The sequence below is a fragment of the Hemitrygon akajei genome, chromosome 26 (assembly GCF_048418815.1).
Source record: "Hemitrygon akajei chromosome 26, sHemAka1.3, whole genome shotgun sequence".
In the NCBI taxonomy this organism is placed as follows: domain Eukaryota; kingdom Metazoa; phylum Chordata; class Chondrichthyes; order Myliobatiformes; family Dasyatidae; genus Hemitrygon; species Hemitrygon akajei.
The window spans coordinates 31,229,089-31,253,947 of record NC_133149.1 but is presented as its reverse complement, the minus strand read 5'-3'; the positions used below and the strand labels follow the sequence as shown (position 1 = coordinate 31,253,947).

Genomic DNA, 24,859 nt, shown 5'->3' with positions numbered 1-24,859 from the left:
TTTGTGTCTATGACCAACACAGTCCGAGATGTGTAATGGCCTCTTACAAGTGTTGCTATGCTTCTGGTGCCAACATAGCATGTCCACACCTTAATAACCCTGACTCATATGTCTTTGGAATGTGGGATGAAACCAGAGCACCCAGAGGAAACCCACATGGTCACAGGGAGAACGTACAAACTTCTTACAGACAGCAGCGGAAATTGAACCCTGATCTTACAGCTAGTGTATAAAGTATTATACTAACCACTAAGCTACTGTACTGCTTTTAAAGAGAAAATCCAAGCAAGTTAGAGAAACCACACCAGTGTCTGGCATGGGATTTGACACCCACAACCTTCTTTCTCTGTGGCAAGGGTTCTACCCATAGTCCAGTGCTTTGTTTGCTAGTCCAATTACATCCTTGAAAGAGATGACCAATAATAATCCAATGACAATTATTTTGTCATTATTCCAATGAGCACATTGATTCATAAATTGAAGATCAATAAATTGCAGATGCTGGGAATCTGAACTAAAACTGACTATAATAGAAACTCTCAGCAGGTCAGGTCACATCTCTAAAGAAAATGAAATTATGTTTCAGGTCACAGATCCTCGATCACAACTAGGAAGTGAGAAAACACTTTCTCTGCAACTTGTAGCTACCATGTTTTCTTGTAAAGCAGTAGTCAAATCTTCAGAGCACTTCAACAAACTATAGCCAATCACAGGTTTGAAATATAGCCGTTAATTTTCCTCCCGCTAAGGAAAATGGTGGTTAAATTACACAATGTGATCACGTTAACAGCGGTCAGATAATAATCAATTAATCCACTTTTCATATCACTTTGAGTGAGAAAAAATATTGGCTGGGATTCTAAAAGAATTCACGACTTTTCTTACACTTGTCCAACATGATCTTTAATGATTACTTAAGGAAGCAGATGGGGCTATAGTATAACACCTGATTCAGAAGGCATCACCTTTGATAGTGGAAAGTGGCCAGTGAGTGAGTGGGCCAGTGAAGGAGTGGAGATTTGAGGCTTTGACGGGAAGAGGCGGAAGATGAGTTTGTTCCCAGTTAGTCTTTGCAATGCCTCCTGAGACGATGATGTGCCTCTCCTGTGAGATGTGGCACTTGAGGGAACTCCCCTCTCCCACAGTGTCACATCTGCCAGAAGTGCATGCAGCTGGGCAATCTGGAAGACCGTGTGAGGAATCTGGAGCAGCACCCCTGTAGCCCTGTAGCCATTCCCCTGAATAATAAGTTTACCGTCCTGGATGCTGTTGGCAAGGATAACCGACCAGGTGTGAGCCACGGTGGCAGGGCCTCTGGCACTGAGTCTGACCCTGTGGTGCAGAACGATGGGACGGAGAAGAGGAGAGCTGTCATCATTGGAGACTCTATAGTCAGGGGAGCAGACAGGAGATTTTGTGGACGTGAGAAGGAAACCCACATGGTTTGTTGCCTCCCGGGTGCCAGGATCCGGGATGTCTCTGATCGGGTGCATGACATCCTGGTACGAGAGGGAAAGCAACCAGAAGTCGTGATACATGTTGGGACCAACGACATAGGCAGGAAGAGGGATGAGGTCCTGAAGTGTGAGTTTCGGGAACTAGGCAGAAGGCTGAGAACAGGACCTCAAGGGTGGCGTTCTCAGGATTGCTGCCAGTGCTACGTGATAGTGATGGTAAGAATTGGAAGAGATGGTAGTTGAATGTGTGGCTGAGGAGTTGGTGCAGGGGGCAGGGTTTTAGATTTTTGGACCATTGGGATCTCTTCTGGGGAAGGTGGGACCTGTACAGATTGGATGGGTTGCACCTGAACTCGAGGGGGAGCAATATCCTTGCTGGTAGGTTTGCTAGCATGGTTCGGGAGGGTTTAAACTAATTTGCAAGGGGGATGGGACCCGGAGCGATAGAGCAGTGAAAGAAGTGCATGGAGTAAAGCCAGATCTAACATATAGAGAGGCTTTGAAGAAAGAGCAGCAGAATAAAGGGTATAAAGGTAGTAAGGTAGAAGGGCTAAAGTGTGTGTACTCCAATGCAAGAAGCATCAGGAACAAAGGTGATGAACTGAGAGCTTGGATACATACATGGAATTGTGATGTAGTGGCCATTACGGAGACTTGGCTGGCACCAGGGCAGGAATGGATTCTCAATATTCCTGGATTTCAGTGCTTTAAAAGGGATGGTGGTGGGGGGGGGGGGGGGGGGGAAGGGGAGGAGGTGTGGCATTACTGGTCAGGGATACTATTACAGCTGCAGAAAGGGTGGGTAATGTAGCAGGATCCTCTTTTGAGTCAGCATGGGTGGAAGTCAGGAACAGGAAGGGAGCAGTTACTCTACTGGGGGTATTCTATAGGCCCCCTGGTAGCAGCAGAGATACCAAGAAGCAGATTGGGAGGCAGATTTTGGAAAGGTGCAAAAATAACAGGGTTGTTATCATGGGTGACTTTAACTTCCCTAATATTGATTGGCACTTGATTAGTTCCAAGGGTTTAGATGGGGCAGAGTTTGTTAAGTGTGTCCAGGATGGATTCCTGTCACAGTATGTTGACAGACCGACTAGGGTGAATGCCATACTAGATCTAGTATTAGGTAATGAACCGGATCAGGTCACAGATCTGTCAGTGGGTGAGCATCTGGGGGACAGTGATCACCGCTCCCTGACCTTTAGCATTATCATGGAAAAGGATAGAATCAGAGAGGACTGGAAAATTTTTAATTGGGGAAGGGCAAATTATGAGGCTAAAAGGCTAGAACTTGCGGGTGTGAATTGGGATGATGTTTTTGCAGGGAAGTGTACTATAGACATGTGGTCGATGTTTCGGGATTTGTTGCAGGATGTTAGGGATAAATTTGTCCTGGTGAGGAAGATAAAGAATGGTAGGGTGAAGGAACCATGGGTGACAAGTGGGGTGGAGAATCTGGTCAGATGGAAGAAGGCAGCATACGTGAGGTTTAGGAAGCAAGGATCAAATGAGTCTATTGAGGAATATAGGGTAGCAAGAAAGGAGCTTAAGAAGGAGCTGAGGAGAGCAAGAAGGGGGCATGAGAAGACCTTGGTGAGAAGGGTAAAGGAAAACCCCAGGACATTCTTCAATTATGTGAAGAACAAAAGGATGACAGGAGTGAAGGTAGGACCGATTAGAGATGAAGGTGAGAAGATATGCCTGGAGGCTGTGGAAGTGAGCAAGGTCCTCAATGAATACTTCTCTTCGGTATTCACCACTGAGAGGGAACTTGATGACAGTGAGGACAATATGAGTGAGGTTGATGTTCTGGAGCATGTTGATATTAAGGGAGAGGAGGTGTTGGAGTTGTTAAAATACATTAGGACGGATAAGTCCCCGGGGCCTGACGGAATATTCCCCAGGCTGCTCCACGAGGCGAGGGAAGAGATTGCTGAGCCTCTGGCTAGGGTCTTTATGTCCTCATTGTCCACAGGAATGGTACCAGAGGATTGGAGGGAGGCGAATGTTGTCCCCTTGTTCAAAAAAAAGTAGTAGGGATAGTCCGGGTAATTATAGACCAGTGAGCCTTACGTCTGTGGTGGGAAAGCTGTTGGAAAAGATTCTTAGAGATAGGATCTATGGGCATTTAGAGAATCATGGTCTGATCAGCGGCAGTCAGCATGGCTTTGTGAAGGGCAGATCATGCCTAACAAGCCTGATAGAGTTCTTTGAGGAGGTGACCAGGCATATAGATGAGGGTAGTGCAGTGGATGTGATCTACATGGATTTTAGTAAGGCATTTGACAAGGTTCCACATGGTAGGCTTATTCAGAAAGTCAGAAGGCATGGGATCCAGGGAAGTTTGGTCAGGTGGATTCAGAATTGGCTTGCCTGTAGAAGGCAGAGGGTTGTGGTGGAGGGAGTACATTTAGATTGGAGGGTTGTGACTAGTGGTGTCCCACAAGGATCTGTTCTGGGACCTCTACTTTTCGTGATTTTTATTAACGACCTGGATGTGGGGGTAGAAAGGTGGGTTGGCAAGTTTGCGGACAACACAAAGGTTGGTGGTGTTGTAGATAGTGTAGAGGATTGTCAAAGATTGCAGAGAGACATTGATAGGATGCAGAAGTGGGCTGAGCAGTGGCAGATGGAGTTCAACCCGGAGAAGTGTGAGGTGGTACACTTTGGAAGGACAAACTCCAAGGCAGAGTACAAAGTAAATGGCAGGATACTTGGTAGTGTGGAGGAGCAGAGGGATCTGGGGGTACATGTCCACGGATCCCTGAAAGTTGCGTCACAGGTAGATAGGGTAGTTAAGAAAGCTTTCATAAGTCGAGGGATAGAGTTTAAGAGACGCGATGTAATGATGCAGCTCTATAAAACTCTAGTTAGGCCACACTTGGAGTACTGTGTCCAGTTCTGGTTGCCTCACTATAGGAAGGATGTGGAAGCATTGGAAAGGGTACAGAGGAGATTTACCAGGATGCTGCCTGGTTTAGAGAGTATGGATTATGATCAGAGATTAAGGGAGCTAGGGCTTTACTCTTTGGAGAGAAGGAGGATGAGAGGAGACATGATAGAGGTGTACAAGGTATTAAGAGGAATAGACAGAGTGGACAGCCAGTGCCTCTTCCCCAGGGCACCACTGCTCAGTACAAGAGGACATGGCTGTAAGTTAAGGGGAGGGAAGTTCAAGGGGGATATTAGAGGAAGGTTTTTCACTCAGAGAGTGGTTGGTGCATGGAATACACTGCCTGAGTCTGTGGTGGAGGCAGACACACTAGTGAAGTTTAAGAGACTACTAGACAAGTATATGGAGGAATTTAAGGTGGGGGGTTATATGTGAGGCAGGGTTTGAGGGTCGGCACAACATTGTAGGCCGAAGGGCCTGTACTGTACTGTACTATTCTATGTTCTATGTTAATTCTTGTAACCTAGAATAACAGTTCAGTGAAGGAAACACATCAATTTTGCAACAGAGCTTGAATCTTGAAGTGTCATAAGGCAAAATTGTCTACAGAGCCATCATGTCCACTTGGACGACCATGAAGCAACCCATGTTCTGCAGCCTTTCTTCAATAGGTTGGATCATGCTGAAGGCTAATTTTTGGTTCTGTGGAGGCACCTGGTGAGCGGCATTGTTGATGTTAATGCTTTTTGGACCACTGTGCTCATGCATTATATATTGCAATAATGCAACATGCCAGGGGTCACATGCCAGTGCATATGATCTCCTGCTGCACTTTTGGAGTTGGCACCAATAGCAGAGTGCAGCTGCGGACACCCCGTGAGATGCAAACATGATGCACGAGTCGGGTCAAGGACAATATGGCCCATAATGCTGCTTTAGTGCGTCTAAGCATTGTTCAGTTAGCTACAGGATGGATGCTGCAGACAGTGGAACTGTTGTCTCGTACCTTTAGCAGCCTGGCTTTAATCTTGATCTCTAAAGCATTCTATGTGGAATGCTCCCTGTAATTGCTTGGAATTCCCCTGAATGCTCCAGTTTCCTCTCACATTTCTGAGACCTGTTGGCTGGTAGATGAATTGGCCATTGTAAACTGTCCTGTGTGTGTGTGTGTGGGTGAGTGGCAGAAGGATGAAATCAAAGGGAATATAGGAAGAATAGGCTCTAGAGAGATTAATGAGGGAATAGGAGCTAATTACATCTCAATTGACTGATATTGACTCATTCTGCAAGAAAACATTATAGCATGAATCTCAAAGATAAACTATTGAACTGCCTGCATGACAACCTTGGCATGGCCAAATTTGTTCATTAGTTATGCCCAGAGAGGAGAAATGCCAGTACTTCTAATTCTTAAAACTATATGTAAATCAGGGATCACTGCTAGGAGGCCCAAACAACTCTGAAAAGTTTTTACATTGTAATTTTGTCAACATGAAATGAATTACAGCCAAATGCACAATGGAAAAGTAAACGCAACACAAAAAATAATAATGCAACAGTTTATGGAATTACTCACCTTCTGGGCAGTAAAAATGAGGTGGGCAAGGTTTATGCTCAACTGTTGCAACTTTATCACAGTAAAAACCAGCCTGGCATGGAATGCACACACCGGAATGTGAATTTGGCTGATATTTTCCCATTGGACATGGGATAGGAGTTCCTGAACCTTCGGGGCAAAAATGTCCCTGGACAAAAAAAAAATCAAAAATGAAGTTATACTTCACTATATCTCAGATGTTAAATGGATTTCAACATTTTTGATAGGAATAAATGATCAAGCATATTGCAAGACTTAATGGTTTTCCAGATAACCTAGACACTAATATTTGATTTCAATGTGGAAAATAGGAAGAGATTGTTAATTCAAGAATAACATTTGTTACCTATGCTGGACATGCTATATTTTGGTAATCATGCTAATTTTATAAACTGAACTTATTGCACCAGAATTTGCCAGTGAATAGCAATAGCAAAATAGAATAGCAAAATAAAGAATTTCATAAGCAATACAACTGATTTTATGGAAGAAAAGTACTACCATAAATTAACTTCCTGTGGCATAATACCGATTCATGGTTGTGATGGTGCCAGTGAACAACGCAACCAAAGGCGACATCCTCCAGACGGTTCACAAAACTATTTCCTTCTCTTTTTATCCCCCCATCTTTTTCTTTCAAATGTGGTTCTGCTACTGTTGGAGCCTGTGATCTACATTTTGGTGGTGTGTTTCCTGTGGGATTGAGGAATCTGTCTCTGAGAGGGTTCCATGAGACTTTGAGGGAAGTGTGAAGCCGCCTGAAGACGAGTTCATGATCAGCTCCACTTCTTGCCGATCTTACCGATTAAAGTGCCGAGGAAGATTGAAATCATCAAGGAGTGAGTAGAAAGCGAGCAGGTGTTCAGCGCCATCTACCTCTTGCGCACTGCTGCTGGAGGAGGGTGTCTGCATGTGATGGTCTCTCTCTCGCTCGAAGGAAAGTCCACGTCTCTCTCCATTGATACTGTCAGAGAATGGTGCTGAAGTTCTGGGTAGGCGGTTTGTGGATTGAATTCTGTAGTTCACTTTACGATATGTTTCTGGTTGCTCCTTCTTTTGTTGCTATATTGGGTGATTTTGAATCGGGGGGCCTGTAGATAACGAACTGAATATGTCTGGACCCTTTCAATTTTGTGCTTAAAATTCTGTGTTTTTCACTCGTTTTTTTTGTTGTCGTTTGTGAGATTTTTTTTGTGTGTGTAGGTGGGTTTTATGTTTTACCTTGAATGGGTTTCATGGATTTCTTTGTTTTGTGGCTGTCTGTGGGAAGACAAATCTTAAGGTTGTATACTGCATACATACTTTGATAATGAATGTATCTTGAATCTTTGAATACATAATGTACAAATCAAAAGTAGGAGTAGGTGATTTGACCATTGAAATTGCTTCACATTTTGATCTGATGGTAACGAGAACCTATCTAGCTCTACCTTAAAAATATTCATTCGGTTTCTACTGCCCTTTGGGAAAGGGAGTGCTAAAGATTCAGCACCCTCTGAGAAAAAAGAGTCATCTCATCTTTGTCTTTAATAGGTGGTTATTTTGAGCAATGACTCTAGCTCCAGATCCTCACACTGGAAGAAGGATCCTCTCCACATTCACTCTGCGAAGACTGCTCAGGATTTTAAATGTTCAAATCACTTCTCACTCTTCTAAACTCCAGTGAGTGGAAGCTCAGCTATCTAAACTTTCCTCACAAAACAATGTATGTGTTGTAGGTACCAACCTTGTAAAGCAACTCTGAACTGCTTTCAATGTATTAATACCCTCCCTCGAGTAGAGAGGCCAAGCTATACACATCCTAACAGATGTGGTCTGTCCAATACACTATCACTGAGCCATGATAGTGCTCTGTTTGCTTTCTTAATTACTTGTTGTACCTCCAAATGAGTTCTTTGCAAAGAATGCACAAAGACAGATTCCTCTGCACTTCCCCATCACTTAAGTAAACTTATTTATGTTTTTCTGCCAAAAGGAAGAATTTCTCATTTGTCCTTATTGTACTCCATTTGCCAGATTATTGCTCACTCTGTTAACTTATCCACATGCCTTTCTAACCTCTATAGGTTCTTTATAGCTTTCTTTGCTACCTGCCCCTGTGTCAACAAAGCCAAGAACCATTTGTCCAGTCAAGAAAGTACAACCTAAAAATGAGGCATATCAGCTCATGTCAATAATTAAAAATGTTATAACATTTGAACATGAAAATATTATAAACTTTTACAAATTGTTACAAACAAATAGATTCTGTACCTCAAATTATATAAATGGTACAAAGTGTGCATTTCAAACAATCCTGGCATTATATTGTTCTCACTTTTCCCAAGTGAGGGAAATTACCTCATACACTAAGTTGTAGTTATGAATCAACATGGTTATTAATAATGAAAACAATAGCTTTCATTATCTGATTATTCTATTCCAATGTACAGTGCCTATAAAAAGTATTCACCCACCTTGGAAGTTTTCATGCTTTATTGTTTTACAATATTGAATTACAGTGGATTTAATTTGGCTTTTTTGACACTGATCAACAGAAACAGACACTTCTGTGTCAAAGTGAAAACAAATCTCTAAAAAGTGATCCAAATTAATTCAAATATAAAAAACAAAATAAGTAACTGCACAAGTATTCATCCCCTTCAAGTCAGTATTTAGTAGATGCATCTTTGGCAGCAATTACAGCCTTGAGTCTGTGTGGATAGGTCTCTATGAGCTTTGCACATGAAATTTTCCCTATTCTTCTTTACAAAACTGCTCAAGCTCTGTCAGATTGTATTGGGATCGTGAGTGAACAGCTCTTTCTTCAATTGGATTGAGGTCTGGACACTGACTTAGCCACTCCAGGACATTAACTTTGTTGTTTTTAAGCCATTCCTGTGTAGCTTTGGCTTTAGGCTTGGGGTCATTGTCTTGCTGGAAAAACAAATATTCTCCCAAGTCACAGTTCTCTTGTAGACTGCATCAGGTTTTCCTCCAGGATTCCCTGTATTTTGCTGCATTCATTTTACCCTCTACCTTCACCAGCCTTCCAGGTCCTTCTGCAGTGTAACATTCCCACAGCATGATGCAGCCACCACCATGCTTCATGGTGTGGATGGTATATTTTTGATGATGTGTGGTGTTTGGCTTATGCCAAACATAACATTCAGCTTTATGGCAAAAAAGCTCAATTTTGGTGTCTTCCAGCATTCTTCCAGCTGACTTTAGAGTCTCCCACATACCTTCTAGCCAAGATTTTATGTGAGATTTTTTCATCAGTGGCTTTCTCTTTGCCAGTCTTTCATAAACCTGTGACTGGTGAAGCACCTGGGCAACAGTTGTTGTATGCGCAGTCTCTCCCATCTCGGCCACTGAAGCTTTTATCTCCTCCAGAGTTGTTATAGGTCTCTTGGAGGCCTCCCTCACTCGTTCCCTTCTTGCATGCTCACTCAGTTTTTGAGGATGGCCTGCTCTAGGCAGATTTACAGTTGTGCCATATTCTTTCCATTTCTTGATGATTGACTTAACTGTACTCCAAGGGATATTCAGCGACTTGGAAATTTTCTTGTATCCATCTCCTGATTTGTGCTTTTCAATAACCTTTTCACAGAGTTGCTTGGAGTGCTCTTTTGTCTCCATGGTGTAGTTTTTGCCAGGATACTGACTCAGCAGCAGTTGGACCTTCCAGATACACATGGATTTTTACTACAATCAGTTGAAATGCCTTGACTGCACACAGGTGATGTCCATTTAACTGATTATGTGACTTCTAAAACCAATTGGCTGCACCAGTGATGATTTGGTGTGTCATATTAAAGGGGGTAAATACTTATGCAATTAATTATTTTGTGTTTTATATTGGTAATTCATTTAATAGACTATTTTCACTTTGACACCAAAGAGTATTTCCCTGTTGATCAGTGTCAAAAAAAATTAAATCCACTGTGATTCAAAGTTGTAAAGCAATACAACGTGAAAACTTATGGGGGGGGGGGGTGAATACTTTTTTTTATAGGCACTGTACATTTAAAGTTTGTACTTATAGCACTTGAAGATACTCAGGGATTATAACTATTTTCAACACGACTGACTAGTTGCCTTTTCTCTGATCAGTTTGGATAGTTAAATCACAAGCTGTAATGATTGCAGAGGTGATAGATGATGAGGCAATTACACTCCTTAGTTTAAAGTATTAAAACATACCTGTGGGCAAAAGAAACTGTACGGTGAGCTGTGGTGGGCAGGACAGTAGAAACCAGCAATGCACAGCCCACTGGGATGGCTCAGCCCTTCCCTGGCACAGTAATTGCCAGAGTGGCATGGAATACAGGATTCTAGTGAAGCTCCTCCTATCAGCCAAATATAATCAAGTTAATTTGATAACTGGTAATTGCTTTATTATTTTGTCATCTGTTTTCAGATACAGTGAAAAACTTTCTTTTGCATTCCATCCATACAGGTCATTCCAAACACAAATACATTGAGGTAAGCAGATTTAAAAGAATATTGTTAGTATTTCTTAAATTCATAGAATTGTGGAAAAAATGTAAATGCTGTAACTGTAATTTCAGTCTTGGTAGCCTATAGCATTATCATTAATTTCTCTGACTTCCAGTAACCACTCCCCTCTGCCCCCCCCCCCGAAACCCCCATTTCCCTTTTGGTTTCCCTTATCCCTCTGGCCCGTTTACTCCTTTTCATTTGCCTGCCCATCCTCATGGCCTGCCCATCACCAACATATTCTTCCCTGTGATTTCCCACCTCCTTCCCTTTATTGAATGGTCCACTGTCCTTTTCTATTAAATTCCTTTTCCTTCAGCCCTTTACTTCTTCCATTTCGCACCTCCCAGCTTCTCACATCATTTCCTTTCTTTCCCCTCCTCCATCTGCCTACCTTTCCCTCCTCTCACCTGGATTCACCAATTACCTCAGTATGCCTCTCCCTCCCCTTCCCCAATCTTTAACTCAGGCTTCTGCCCTCTTTCTTTCCAGTCTTGATGAAAGGTTTCAGCATGAAACGTCGACCGTCATTTTCCTGTGCATTTTGTGTGTGTTGCTTCTAAAATAAACTTCAGTATGATCCCAGCATGCATCATGGTACTTGTCATATCTGTTACTTGCTATGGTTACACATCTAATTGAATTTACAGTCATGGTTTGAGTGCTACTCCAGTTATGAAGGGTGTAAAAATGTGGAATAGTAGTTTGTGTTCCCAAATCAAAATGTTAGCTCAAACCTTCTCTCTCTTCCTCTAGGAGTATAATTATAAAATATTCATTTTCCTGTCTTTTGGGAGAATAATATCTAAGATTTTGAAAGCAATCAGATAATTTTATTTATTTATTTGGAGATACAATGCAGAATACAGTTCCGGCCCATTGAGTCACACCATCTAGCAACCTCCGACAACCTCAATTTAACCCTAACGTAATCATGGGACAAGTAATCTACCTGGTATGTTTTTGGGCTATGGGAGGAAACCGGAGGACCTGGAGAAAACCCATATATTTCACATAGAGACTCCTTACAGAGGATGCTGGGATTGAACTCTGATGCTCCGAGCTATAATAGCGTCACATTAATTACTATGCTACCATGACACCTTGGTTGACAATGCTTTTGAGTAGAACCACTTTGCACGTTGCCAGCCAGTGTACATGCTCCAGATGACATATTCTTCCTTTTGCTGGTTAAATTCCTCGCCAGATTCTGACATGTGACACTGGCCTGTGGTTTTCAACCAAAATCAGAAAACCATTGAATTATTCATTCCCTGCCAATATGAATGCCACTTGATAATTTAAAACCTCTCAGATTAGTTTATTCATTCAAACACAGCACAATTGTGGAACAACCTAGCACAACAAATCAACCCTTTTCACTCACCAGTTGTATTCTTAAATGTTCCCACCGGGCATGGAATTGGTGCTTTTGTGCCTGTTGGACAGTAATGTCCCTCAGTACATGGACCACTCAGTGGAAAAACTGGATCACTATGTAGTATGGGAACTCTTGCTCCTCCCTGACAGTAATATCCTCCTATGCATGGACCTGTAACAGAAAGTGAAACTGCATTTCAAATCATAGAATCAATGGAACAAATTAAAGGCCCCAGCCAGCCTGGACATTTTTCTCCCCTCTTACATTGGGCAGAAGATTTTTTTAAAAAGCCTGAAAGCACATACCACCAGGTTCAAAGGCAGCTTCTACCCTGCTGTGATAAGACTATTAAATAGCTCTCTAGTATGATAAATTGGACTTTTAATCTCACATTCTACAATGTTATGATCTTGCACTTTATTGTTCACCTGCACTGCATTTTCTCTGTAGGTGTCAATAAGGTCTCCGCCAATCAGGGTCGAAATTGGATGTTGCGTCCTGTCTAGATACACATGCTATGGTGGTACAATATGGAAAGCAAGCTGTTGCCCACGCAGCAAGCTCCCCCTCTCCACGCATCTGATGAACCCTAAGGAACGGCAGAGACCAATACAGTTTGGCACCAGCAGTGTTGCAGGAGTTGCCAGTCAGCATTGAACTCAGTGTAGGACTGCCTTAGGGACTCCAGCTCTGGATATTTCCCTCGGGGTTTGCTCCCGAAGCTTTCCGCATGAGTGGATATGGCCACAAGGCAGCTGAGGTTTGAGATCAGAGGCTTCCTTCTCCTAGATGAGCTGCTAACCACAGCTGACAAGCCCCATCTACCCAAAGTGACTGGTATTAGGGCGCCAGTCACCCGCCTTTACCCCTTCTCCTGTCAGTAGAAATGTTTCTGCTGGGTTTAGTAGCTAAGCCACATGTGAAGGCCAGGAGCTGGACTTGGTTGTCAAAACGCTATTTGAGAGACATGCCAATGGGAGCATTTAAAAGGTAGTGGGAGCTTATCCCCATTACCACCCCGGCTATAAAAACCTTAAGGAACCACTCTGTAGGTGTATTGTAATTGTTTTACCATGACCTATCGCAATGCACTGTGTAATGATCTGATCTGCCTGAACAGCAGACAAGGCGAGCTTTTCACTGTATCTCGTTACATGTGACAATAATAACTGAATCCCAAGAATTATCTAGCATAGAAACAGGCCCTTCAGCCCACTGAGTCCATGCCAACCATCACGTTCCATTTACACTCATCCTATACCAACTCTCTTTTATTTTCCTTTCATTCTAATGAATGTCCACCAAACTCTACCACTCACTTGTAAACTAGAGCCAAGGCAACTTATGGTTCACCTAGGGGCAACTAGATGGCAAATTAATCTAGCAACTTGCAAAGACTTGGAATGTGGGAGGAAACCATGCAAGCTCAGGCAGGAAGTGCAAACTCCACTCAGACAGTATCAGTTCGGGTTGAGCCAGGGTTGTTGGAGCCATACTAGCTGTATCACACTGCAACCCCTCAGGAACATACTCAAACTGATAGCCTTTGGAAGATTTAAACAATTTGTGAAGACCAGTGAGTTTTCTTGTTAAATTGATTATCAGGACCAGATTAATTCAGAAGCTTGTATAACCAGGAAACCAAAGAGGTGGGCAAGGTTGAGTAAGACTTCACAAAGATAATATATTCCACCTGCTTAGCTCATTATTGATTCTTTACTTTTGCTCCAAATAGCATCAGTTTCCATTTTGCATGGTTTGAAACATAAGAAATATGTTTTTATATCAGGAATAGGCACTCACCATCAGGTTCAGAGTTTGCCACACCTTGGCAGTAAAAGCCAGCTGGACAGCTTACACATGCATCAATGGAGGAGGCACCTTCCAATGTATTGTATGTCCCTTCTGGGCATGGCACCGGGACACTTGTTTTTGAGAAACAGTAGTATCCTGGAGATGAAAGGATGAGGAAGTCAGGCCATCAATCCATCAGGTGCTCAAGGGAACAAAATTAACACTTCAAAGCTATTTCATTGGTTGTAAAATGCAATGGATGTCTATTGACTTCAAAGCCATCTAGAGAGGTTCTTTATACAGTGCCTTTTGTTTCTCATTAATCTGCATATACTTCCCTGTAATGTTATGGAGAAGGGTATATACATACGTGATTTGAGTTGATGCACATACTCTCAGTGGTCACCCAGTTCAACTTCAGCAGGGAAAGGAATATTTCATTTTGTGTGTAAGGGGTTCTTTATGTTACTGCATATGTTAATCAAAATGGCTTCTTTGTTTCCCCTAGACATACACCAGCCGATCGCTTGAGCATTACATTTGTATGTTGGAAGGCTGATTAGCTACCTATCACTCTCTGGCTCTGAGGTTAAATTTACCTTTCGTGATAGTCCACACTGACCCAATAGTGAAGAAATTTCCTCTTATTATTCATCAACAAAGGAAGTTGGCTACTTTGATTGTGAAATTATATGATTCTACCTACAGGAATTTTCACTTCTTGATGGTGATGTAGAATGATTTTAATATTAAGACGAATGAGACTAAACTGGGTCCAAAGTGCAGATTTTTATTAGGAATCCTTTTAAGTGCCCAAATGCATTGTGCATGTTGCTCATAAAACTCCAGACATCTGTGCTAATGACAACATCAATTTGTCAGTTTTAACTTGTGATAAATAAAAACCTTACCTCTGGGGCAGAGAACAGGTTCGACTGTACTGCTGTTGATGCACATAGTGCCAGCAGGGCAAGGTAAGCAACTTCCAGCTCCAGGAAATGGATTGTAGGTCCCAGGATTACAGGGCAACTCACTAATTGTACCAGGAGGACAGCAGACACCACTGGGGCACACATAACCCTTAATGCCATCCGAAGGACAAGGCACAGTACTTCCAGCATAGCAGATGTACCTGATGCACAGTAACACACATGAAATGTTGGAGACCTCAGGTCAGGCGAGACCCTTGCAACACACACAAGATACTGGAGGAACTCAGCAGGCCAGGCAGCATTGCTTAGACTTCCAGCATCTGCAGATTTTCTCTTGCAGGCGAGACCCTTCATCAGTAACAAAGGCATACACTGCATTTCAGATTATAAACAATATGACATCTACAGGAGCAGATGGTGCTTTATGGCTGCTTTAAAATGTCAAAAAAATAAATATTTCAGAAATAACAGTTTTCATTGTTGATAATGGATGAAGAAGTATTCAGGTCAAAGACAGTGGACAAAAGTGAAAATAAAAATCACATTTGGTTGAAATTGGAATATAGAGCAGGCCTGCTGGGTATTAACATTTTACCCAAGAAACTTAATCTGATTGTAGCTGCCACATTGGGTCATCCTGTCTCAACCTATGGCAGAAACTCCCTTTGTTCCACCTATTCCCCTTCCCCCCCATCTACTACTTAAAACCACCTCGTTTCTCTCTCTCTCTCCCAGTTCAAATTAAGCGGCCTGGAAATGAAACATCAATCGTTTCTCTGTCCAAAGTGCGGAGTCCTTCGAGCATTTTCTGTTCTTATCACAGCTGGTGAACAGACGAGCATTCCATTATGTAGCAATCTGCTTTTTCCCAGAATTAATTCACTTACAAATAATCCGGGAAATACAGTATGTGCAGACTACTAATGTTACTATCCAAAGCATTATGTGCTGGGGGACCTCAGGAGGTCACGATGCTGCCTGACCTGCTGAGTACTTCCAGCATTCTGTGTGTGCTACTGCTATCCAAAAGGGTTGTAACTTTAGTTACATATTTTATGTACAGGCTAAGGTTTCCAGAGTAGTTATTTGCCTCTTTGTTCACTCAAATGCCACCTTAAAATATTGGTTATCTGATTAATGAACAGCATTTTGTAATGTCACTGGGTCGATCAGACATCGAGAAGTATCACATCACTAATGGATAGCAAACTCAGTGTTGACATTTACCAAAATATCACCAGCTTTCAGGTTCATCAATTAAAAGCACGTTGTGGGAAGATTTTTTCAGAACTGTGCTGTTAGTTCAAATAATGGTGCTGATCAAAAATTAAGGTAAAATTAAACCAAATTCATGAAGAGAGTGAAAGGTCTGACAAATTGGGTATTTAGAAGTACAGTGTTTTGACTTTATATACATAAAATACAATATTTATCATACAATAAGCCTGATTCTTGAGAATTTGATTGTACAGAACAGATTAAAGTTTTCACATTAAAATGTAGGAGAGTATTAGCGTAACACTTACCCTGGGTCACAGAGTTGAGCTTGATTCAGGTCTGTCAGTCCTAATTGACTGCAGTAGTGCCCAATAGGACAGTGTTGACACTGGTCTTCACTGGTCAGCCCTGTAGTGGGAGAGTATGTTCCGGCTGGACAAGGCAGTGGATACTTGCTGCCCTCTGGACAGAAGTGACCCATGGGGCAGATATCGTTACCACTAAAAGTGGCATTATCAGAATTAACCTATTATAGACATGTTTAAATACATAAAGATAATAATTCATGAGGCAGCTCCCTCCGCGTAAATTTGCCTCTGTTGACTAATATGTTCGCAATACAACTTCAGAATAAATTGTACAAAAACATATATGTACACATTAAAGATCTTCTGAAAATCTGTTAATTTCAAAATAATTGCATGATTTGAATATTAATTAGTGAGAGATATTACGAGGCAGCACAGTGGACAAATTCGGTAGAGCTACTCCCTTTCAGCTCCAGAAACTCAGGTTTCAATTCCGACCTTAAGTGTTTTCTGTGTGGAGTTTGCATGTTCTTTCCGTGATCATGATCACGTGTAGCTTGGCAGATCAACTGGTCACTGTAAATATCTTCTTGTGCAGGTGAGCAAACTGGGAGGGAAGTTGTGGGGAGAGTGGCAGGAGTTGATAGAATGTGGGGAAACTAAAATGGTATTAGTATAAATAGATGCTTGATAGTCAACATGGACTCAATGGGCCAAAGGTACTATTTTCATGCTATAAGAACTGATGAGTATCTATTCTGTGAGCAGTTTTCATTTAGGACTATGCATTTGAAGTTGCATTTACTCTTTTTACTCACTCATTTGGTAATTCTTATTGGTTATGCATCTAAGTAAAATGGATGAATTGGCTGATACAGCACCTAAGCCTATTTCAATACCAGACTATGATTAAAAACTCCCCAAGAATGCAATCAACTGAAATGCTAAATAAAGATAGGCAGCAGGAGATTTGAAGTTATTTGAGTATTGGGCAGATTAATGATAGAGAATCTTCACTCTATGGAATATTAAAATGCTTCATATCAAAATAAAATTACAAAGAATATGACTTAATTGGGACCAAAATAATATGCATCGCAAGTGATCTAAACAATTTGACTGACAGTAAACCAGAATATAATTGTTGACAGAATTAAAGTAAATCAAATACAAGTTCTCCCTGGTTACAACAGAGTTCTGTTCCTGAACAGTTCAGAAATCAGAAATGCAGTCACTTTGCAATATCTTTCAATTAAAACATCAGCCAACCAAGAGATGCATGCAGTTAAAAGTTCATATAAAGCTGCAAGCCAAGTTCCTATAGGGCAGATGATGCCCGCAGCCAGCCTGTAAATCCAACTCACTGGTCTCAAAAACACCCATTTGTTTATATGGGCTGTATATAATTTGGGTGTTCATAATGTGGGGAGGACCTGTATTGGGATGTATTAACACATCAACATGTGGCTACCAAATATCATGTCATAAATCATGCCTAACTGAATGAGGATATTGCTTTCATCAATGCAGCGCAAAGAGGATATTGCAGTAACAGAGCAGATGCAGAAGTGGGTTGGCAGAGCAGCTGAGGGCCTGCTAATGATTTAACACATCCAGAACAGAACAGAACATGAATTTGAAGGGTTTAAATTTAAACCTAATTTACCAGAAACATTCAGGCACTTTTTAAAGCCACAATATCGGTTTGTTCAGATTGGATGGCACGCAAAATGCACAAATTTGGAAATTATATCTGACCCTGTCTCTACTTGGCTTTAAGGGAGGTATGAAATCCTTCATTGGCAAAACCGCTGATCTCCCAGAAAATCTCATACCACTCTCCCTCTATTTTACACACAGCCTAGTGAAGACCTATTTCCCAACAGCCAACAAACTTCCCAAGCTTGGGGTCTGTGGTCTACAAACTTAGTATAAGGTTCTGACTTGAGTTCATCAGTGACACAGGGAAATATATATTCTTCTGGGTTTCACTGTCCAACCCACAAGTCAAGTTTATGCCTGACATGTAAACCACACTCAATTTTAAATAAAGTTCTGGCTTAACTGAGCTGAAAAAAACATTCAAGTATTTCTAGTGATTTAAATATTAAATAGCTGGTTTTAAAAATGTTGAAGGTCACCCCTCAGCTTCCTTCACTCCAGGGAAAACAAGCCCAGCCTATTTAAATATCTTCCCATAATGAGAGTCCTACAATCCAGGCAATATCACGGTGAATGTCCTCTACACTCTCTCTAGCCCAATCACATTCTATGCCCCCGCCTATTAAAACAAGCCTCCTTCACCAATGTTACCATAGGGACCTATGGACTTGGACCCCTAGGTCAAATGTTAGAGCCATAGAGCACTACAGCACAGAAACAGGCCCTTTGGCCCATCCAGTCTGTGCTAATTTGTTTTTCTGCCTGGTCCCATTCACCAGCACCCAGACCATAACCCACCATACCTTTCTCATCCAAGAACTTAGACAAAATTCTCTTAAATGTTGCAATTGAACCCACATCCAATTCCACTGACAGCTCCCTCTGTGTGAAGTTACCCTCAGATTCTCCTTTCACCTCTATTTCTAGTCCCACTTAGTTTGTTGAAATGTTTTTAATCATTTAACAGTTCCTTGTGATTCAGGTTTTTACGTTTGTATAATATTTGATTTTTTAAATTATTTATTTGAATTTATTATTACCTATTATGGAGGAGCTACTGCACAGGACTGAAAGAAGCTGCAGAAGGTTGTAAATTTAGTCAGCTCCATCTTGGGCACCAGCCTACAAAGTACCCAGGGCATCTTCAGGGAGCAGTGTCTCAGAAAGGCAGTGTCCATTATTAAGGACCTCCAGCACCCAGGGCATGCCCTTTTCTCATTGTTACTATCAGGTAGGAGGTACAGAAGCCTGAAGGCACACACTCAGTGATTCAGGAACAGCTTCTTCCCCTCTGCCATCCAATTCCTAAATGGACGACGCTGCAGCAGTATTCAAGGATGGTATTGGTAAACTCAAACGTATCAGGGGTAAAATAGTGTTAAATGAAAATGTCACACCCAAGGTATACAAAGCCCAAACACGAGGAAATCTGCAGATGCTGGAAATTCAAACAACAACACACACAAAATGCTGGTGGAACACAGCAGGCCAGGCAGCATCTATAGGGAGAAGCGCTGTCGACGTCCTGACGAAGGGTCTCGGCCCGAAACATCGACAGCGCTTCTCCCTATAGATGCTGCCTGACCTGCTGTGTTCTACCAGCATTTTGTGTGTGTTGTTGTATACTAAGCCCATCCAGTTCTTTATATCATCCGTGATGAAGTAGCCAGTGAGCTAGATTGCACGGAGGCTGAAGGAATTCTTTCCAAGGTTGGGTGGAGCCCATGGACAACGCACGTGGTCCCAGTGGCCAAGAAGGATGGGTCTGTCAGGATCTGTGGTGATTTTAAGTACTGAAAGTAGATCAATACCCTCTGCCCAGGATGGAGGATATCTTCACAAACCTTTGGGAAGGAAACACTTCAGCAAAGTGGACTAACTGAGGCCTGCCTACTGATGGAGATGGAAGAAGAGTCCAAAGTGTTTCTCACCATAAACACTCACAAAGGGCTTTATCAAAATAATATTCTTATTTTTGGAGGAGCATCTGCACCTGCACTCAGGTGCTGCAAGGATGCCCAGGCACTCAGTATTACCTGGATGACATCATTGTTACCGGTGAGGATGACAAGGAACATCTCCAAAATCTCAAGGCAGTGTTAAAAAGATGAGAAAATTATGGGCTTAGAGCACAACACAACAAATGTGAATTCTTTAAACCAAACATCAGTTACTCTGGTCACACCATCGACACAAAAGGTCATTCTTTAAACCAAACAAAGTTTACACAAGTGTGCTGAGAAAATTCAAGCAGTGGTGGATGCCCCAGGGCCAAAGGACAAGACATTGTTGTGATCTTTTTTAAGATTTGCCAATTACTATAACAGTTTCCTGTCGAAGGTGGTTACTGTGCTCCACCCCTTGAACTCATTACTACAGATTGGGAAGAAATGTCAATGGACAAATCAGTGCGAGGTGGCTTTCTAAAAGGTAAAAGGAAATGATGACATCAGACACTCTACTCACACATTATGATCCACATCGTCCAGTGAAGCTTCACATGCGCTGGTCGTGATGCCAACATGCCCAGAAGAAAGGTGTCCAGAGATGTCAGAACCACTTCCTGCAGTCCCAGAACCAACTCCTACAACCACCACAGAAGAGGCCCCAGAGCAAAAAATGTTTCACAGCCACAAGTGTCAATGGCCAAAGAGAGTGACCCCCCTCCCCCCACCCTTGTTAGGAAAGATGTTATCTTACAAGAGTAGGGTTTCTGAAGACGGGATCCCAAGGGTGGACCTGGGAACCGAGCATCGTGCCTTCCCAGGGAGCCCCGATGGAGTGAGTGTGCCTAGGATCCCCAACCCGGGGGGCACGGTGGAATGCAATACCCGGCTCCCTCGTGACCCACACCGGGGAACCCAAGACGACGCAGGCATGGGAGGACCCTACGGCAGATGCCGCCGGAGCAAGAGGAAGACCGATGGGTCTCGGCAATTAGTGCTACCAGGGCCACCCTGAAGCTTCCCAGATACAACGGTAACAGCCACCTGGAGCCTTACCTGGCGCAAGTCAAATTTGCTGCATGGCACAAGGGGTGGAGTCCTACCGAGACGGTGGTGCACCTTGCCCTGGCACTCAATCTAACGCTGGCGCAGCCACGTGACTACAGGGCAGAGGCCACTGGCGGAAGCAATGAGGGAAGGACCGTGCAGCAGACAGCGCCGTACAGGGGAAAGCACAGGTCGCTGCTACTGCGCTCAGCATGGCTACCCAAGTTTCCTCCCACTGCCCAGTAAGAGCACGCTTTTGTAAAAGCGCTGACGCTGGAGTGCCTTCGCCTGAGATCACCATCATCGCTGACCGAGGCGCTGGCTGAAGCAGAGAGAGCAGAAACAATTTTAACCCCCCCACCCCAAGGCATTCCAGCATCGCCCGAGACCTCCAGCAGAATCCCTCTGTTGTCGCCTCCCCGGGAGGGCAAAGAGCAGAGCGTGGACTGCGTGGTGGAGGGCATCAGATGCCAGGCATTGGTGGACACGGGGTCAACCATCACCATCACCCATCCCGCGATGGTAGTCCGGCTGGCTCCAGTCACCGACAACTGTGCGACGATGAGAGGGAGGAGGTGACTGCGCATCGCAGTGGGGAAAAACACAGCGGAGCACGAGGAGCGGCTAGCCGACATCCGGGAGTCCTGCATCACTGGCCTGGAATTGTTGTCCCGCTGGTGGGAGGCGGGGGCCTGTGTGGATGTGCCGGGGGCAACACTCTACCTCGGTGCTGAAGCCATTGCTCTTCGGCAGGGCAGCTCCAGGAAGGTGCGGTAACAACCACCATTGGCTTCCCCAGCGCAGCACACCGTGCTCCTGTCATCAGCAAATGCATCGATACAGCACAGTGACATTCTGCAGCATCCTCCAGTGAGACCGTCCGGGCAGAGCAAGAGCAGGACCGGGGCGGCGGCTGAAGGACCTGCTGGGCCAGCACAGCGATATCTTCGCAGCCAGGGGCGAGGACTGCAGGCGCACGGGGCTGGTCCAACTCCACATTAATACTCGGGACGCCTGGTCCATCCACCTGCGTCCTCATCGCCCGGCCCTCGCTAAGTGCCGGGCAGCGGATCAAAGAGATGGCAGTAGCTGGCATCTTTGAATCCAACGACAGCCCGTGGGCAGCCCCAGTGGTGTTGGTGAGGAAGAAAGATGGGTTGTGGCGGTTCTGCGTGGCATTGCCTGCCTTCTCAATGCCGTGGCCCAGGATTCCTACCCGCTGCCCAGAACTGATGATGCTCTGGACTACATCGCAAGTTCAACCTAGTTCAGCTCTCTCGATCTCCCCAGTGGCCACTGGCAGGTCGAATTGGCCCCAGAGGCCCGGCCAAAGACTGTCTTCACCATTGGTCAAGGGCTATGCACTTCCAGGAGCTTCGTGCAGAAGGAGTGGCAACTGACCCTAAGAAGGTGGCGGTGGTGAAGAAATGGTCCACCCCCCGCGATGTCTCCAAGCTTTGCAGCTTCCTGGGGCTGGCATCATACTACCACCAGTTTATTAAGGACTTCGCCACCACTGCCAGTCACCTGCACCAGCTCACTGAGAAGGGGAGGCCCTCTGCCTGGACTGACACCTGCGCGGCCGCCTGCGACCAGCTCCGAGCTGCGCTCACCCAGGTCCCGATCCAGCATGCCCCTTCAATGCTGACACAGGGGGCTCAGTGCAGTGCTGTCAAAGGAAGGGGATCAAGGAGAGCACGCTGTGGCGTACATCAGCGCACCCACCGCCAGGAGCTCTTGGCCACGGCTCAGCGCCCCTACTTCTTCGGCCGACGGATCCTGCGTCGCTGACCTGGCTGTTGAGTGTCCGCGGTCCTGAGGGTCGAGATACAGCATCGTGCCGGAAGACACCACGGCAATGCTGACGCCCTCTCTCGCCGTCCCCGTGAGGCCACCGAGTGTCGCTAATGTCGGCGACTCGAGGAGCAGAGCCGAGAGCGAGCGGCGGTGCTCTCCCCACCATTGACCAGCCGCACCTGCGCAGCCAGCAGGTGAGAGATCCCATGCTGGCCTGAGTGAGGCGATGGCTGAGCGTGGGACAGCAGCCGGGGTGGGGGGAGGTCTCTGCTCTGGATCCAGAGACCAAAGCCCTATACTCCCAGTGGAGTACGCTGGAGGTGCGCGCTGGATTGCTGTTCCAGCGTTGGCAGACCCCGCATGGCGACTGACGCCTCCTACGGCTGGTGGTCCCCCAGGGGCTCTGCGCCACAGTGCCGCGGTCAGAGCATGAGCTGGTCACGGCCGGCCATTTTGGAGTAACAAAGATGTTGGGCAAGCTGTGTGAACAACTCTATTGGCCTGGGTGCAGGCAGGACATGGCGCTGTTCGTGCACTGCTGTGAAGCTTGCACGTCCAGAATAGGCCGGGCCGCCAGTCTAGAGTATCGAAGCAGCAGTACCTGGTGGGAGCCCCAATGGAGCACGTGGGGGGAAGGGGATATCCTGGGCCCCTTCCCCCACAATGACGCCGGGAACCGCTACGTTCTCGTGGCCACGGATTACCTCACAAAGTGGCCAGAGGCGTGTGTGATCCCGGACCAGCACTGCTGAGAGACTTGTGGGGGAGTTCTTCTGCCATTTCGGCACCGCTGAGGAACTCCACAGTGACCATGGACGCAACTTTGAGGCGCAGGTGGTTAGCGGCTGGGGTTCGCAAAAACGCGGACCACCCCCGTGCACCCGCAGAGCCACACTGGCTACGCAGCTTGCCACCCTCGTCAGCCAGCACTGGTGCGATTGGGATCGCCACCTTCCCCTAGTCTTGTGGGCATACTGGGCAGCAGTTCAGGAGAGCACCGGGTGTACGCTGGCTGTGCTCATGTTCGTGCAGGAGCACTCTGAGTGCCCTGCCTCTTGCCTCCCCAAACAGCGTCTCCCCTGGGGAGGCTCCAGGAAACCCCCAGCACCCCAGGCGGCAGCGACGACCACCACTGGGACTTTTGGACTTTGTGATGGACTCTGGGACTGCTGCGGATGGCTGCTGATCCCTTAGGTGGGGCCAGTGTGACGCTCCGGGGGGTGGGGGGCGTGTGGTCGACAGCTCACCCTTGCATTTCTAATGACCAGCACCGTTCATGGTTCTTGTGTTAAAATGCTTTCGTGGAATTACAGTGGGAAGTTTCATTTCATTTGTTGTTACATTTTGGCTTGGGTTGTATCGTTATTTGCTTGTGTATTTGTGGATCACCCTAACTGTAACCAGGATGTGTGATGGTCACCTCCCCATCTGTATGAAATGGAGCTATTCTCTCTCTGGGTTATGGGCCCGGTCTGTATTGCTGTGTATCACAATAAAAACTGTTGTTGAGTTAGCTTCCTCGTCTGTCATTCTGGACCAAATGCTCACCACAATTTTGTATACTCTGCATATAGTTGAGATACATTCTATACTGAGTTGGAGTTTATAGCTAAGCAGGGAGGGGTGTTGTGTATTTAATGTTTTAGTGACATTTGAGTAATTTTGCAAATATATTGTTTGATTAAGCATTCTTGTGCATTTAAATAATTCATTATATATAAACGTGCGTGGATGACATACGTCAGTGGTCCTCAACTACCGGGCCGTGGACCAGCGGTTGGGGACCACCGACATACATTATCACGCTAACACTTCAATAGACAATAGACAGTAGGTGCAGGAGTAGGCCATTCAGCCCTTCTAGCCAGCACCGCCATTCACTGTGATCATGGCTGATCATACACAATCAGTACCCCGTTCCTGCCCTCTCCCCATATCCCTCGACCCCGCTATCTATAAGAGCTCTATCTAACTCTCTCTTCAGATGTGCGTGCCTTGTTTAAAGTAAACACAAAGTTGGACTCGTATTTCCAGCTCCTTTGTTCTCCTTCAAATTAGTTTTTATGCTTTGGAGATTGAATAGTTCACCACACTGCTGGGATGGTGAGATTCTCATTACGAGGAGAGATTCTAAAAATTAAAGATTCGCTTTATTTGTCACACGGACATCGAAACATATGGTGAAATGCATCGCTTTGCACCAATGACCGACACAGTCCGAGAATGTGCTGAGGGTATCATCAAGTGTTGTCATGCATCTGGCCCAATATAGCATGTCAATAACTTCCTAGCCTGTACATCTTTGTAATGTGGGAGGAAACCAGAGCACTTGGAGGAAATCCACG

General features: G+C 44.7%; 1 protein-coding gene across 6 annotated transcripts in view; it reads right to left on the bottom strand.

Annotated features, from left to right (window-relative positions):
- LOC140716828 (uncharacterized) overlaps positions 1-24,859 on the bottom strand; it is a 394,334-nt gene that overhangs the window by 113,035 nt on the left and 256,440 nt on the right. For all 6 annotated transcript variants that reach the window (XR_012096375.1, XM_073029773.1, XM_073029775.1 and 3 more), the window contains exons 114-119: positions 16,063-16,280; positions 14,516-14,736; positions 13,614-13,760; positions 11,817-11,981; positions 10,133-10,278; positions 5,927-6,095 (exon numbers count right to left, since the gene is read on the bottom strand). Coding sequence is in view for 5 of the 6 variants with exons in the window: in XM_073029773.1 (XP_072885874.1) it covers positions 5,927-6,095; positions 10,133-10,278; positions 11,817-11,981; positions 13,614-13,760; positions 14,516-14,736; positions 16,063-16,280 (1,066 nt within the window). In the remaining variant the exon portion in view is untranslated. The remainder of the gene's footprint in view (positions 1-5,926; positions 6,096-10,132; positions 10,279-11,816; positions 11,982-13,613; positions 13,761-14,515; positions 14,737-16,062; positions 16,281-24,859) is intronic.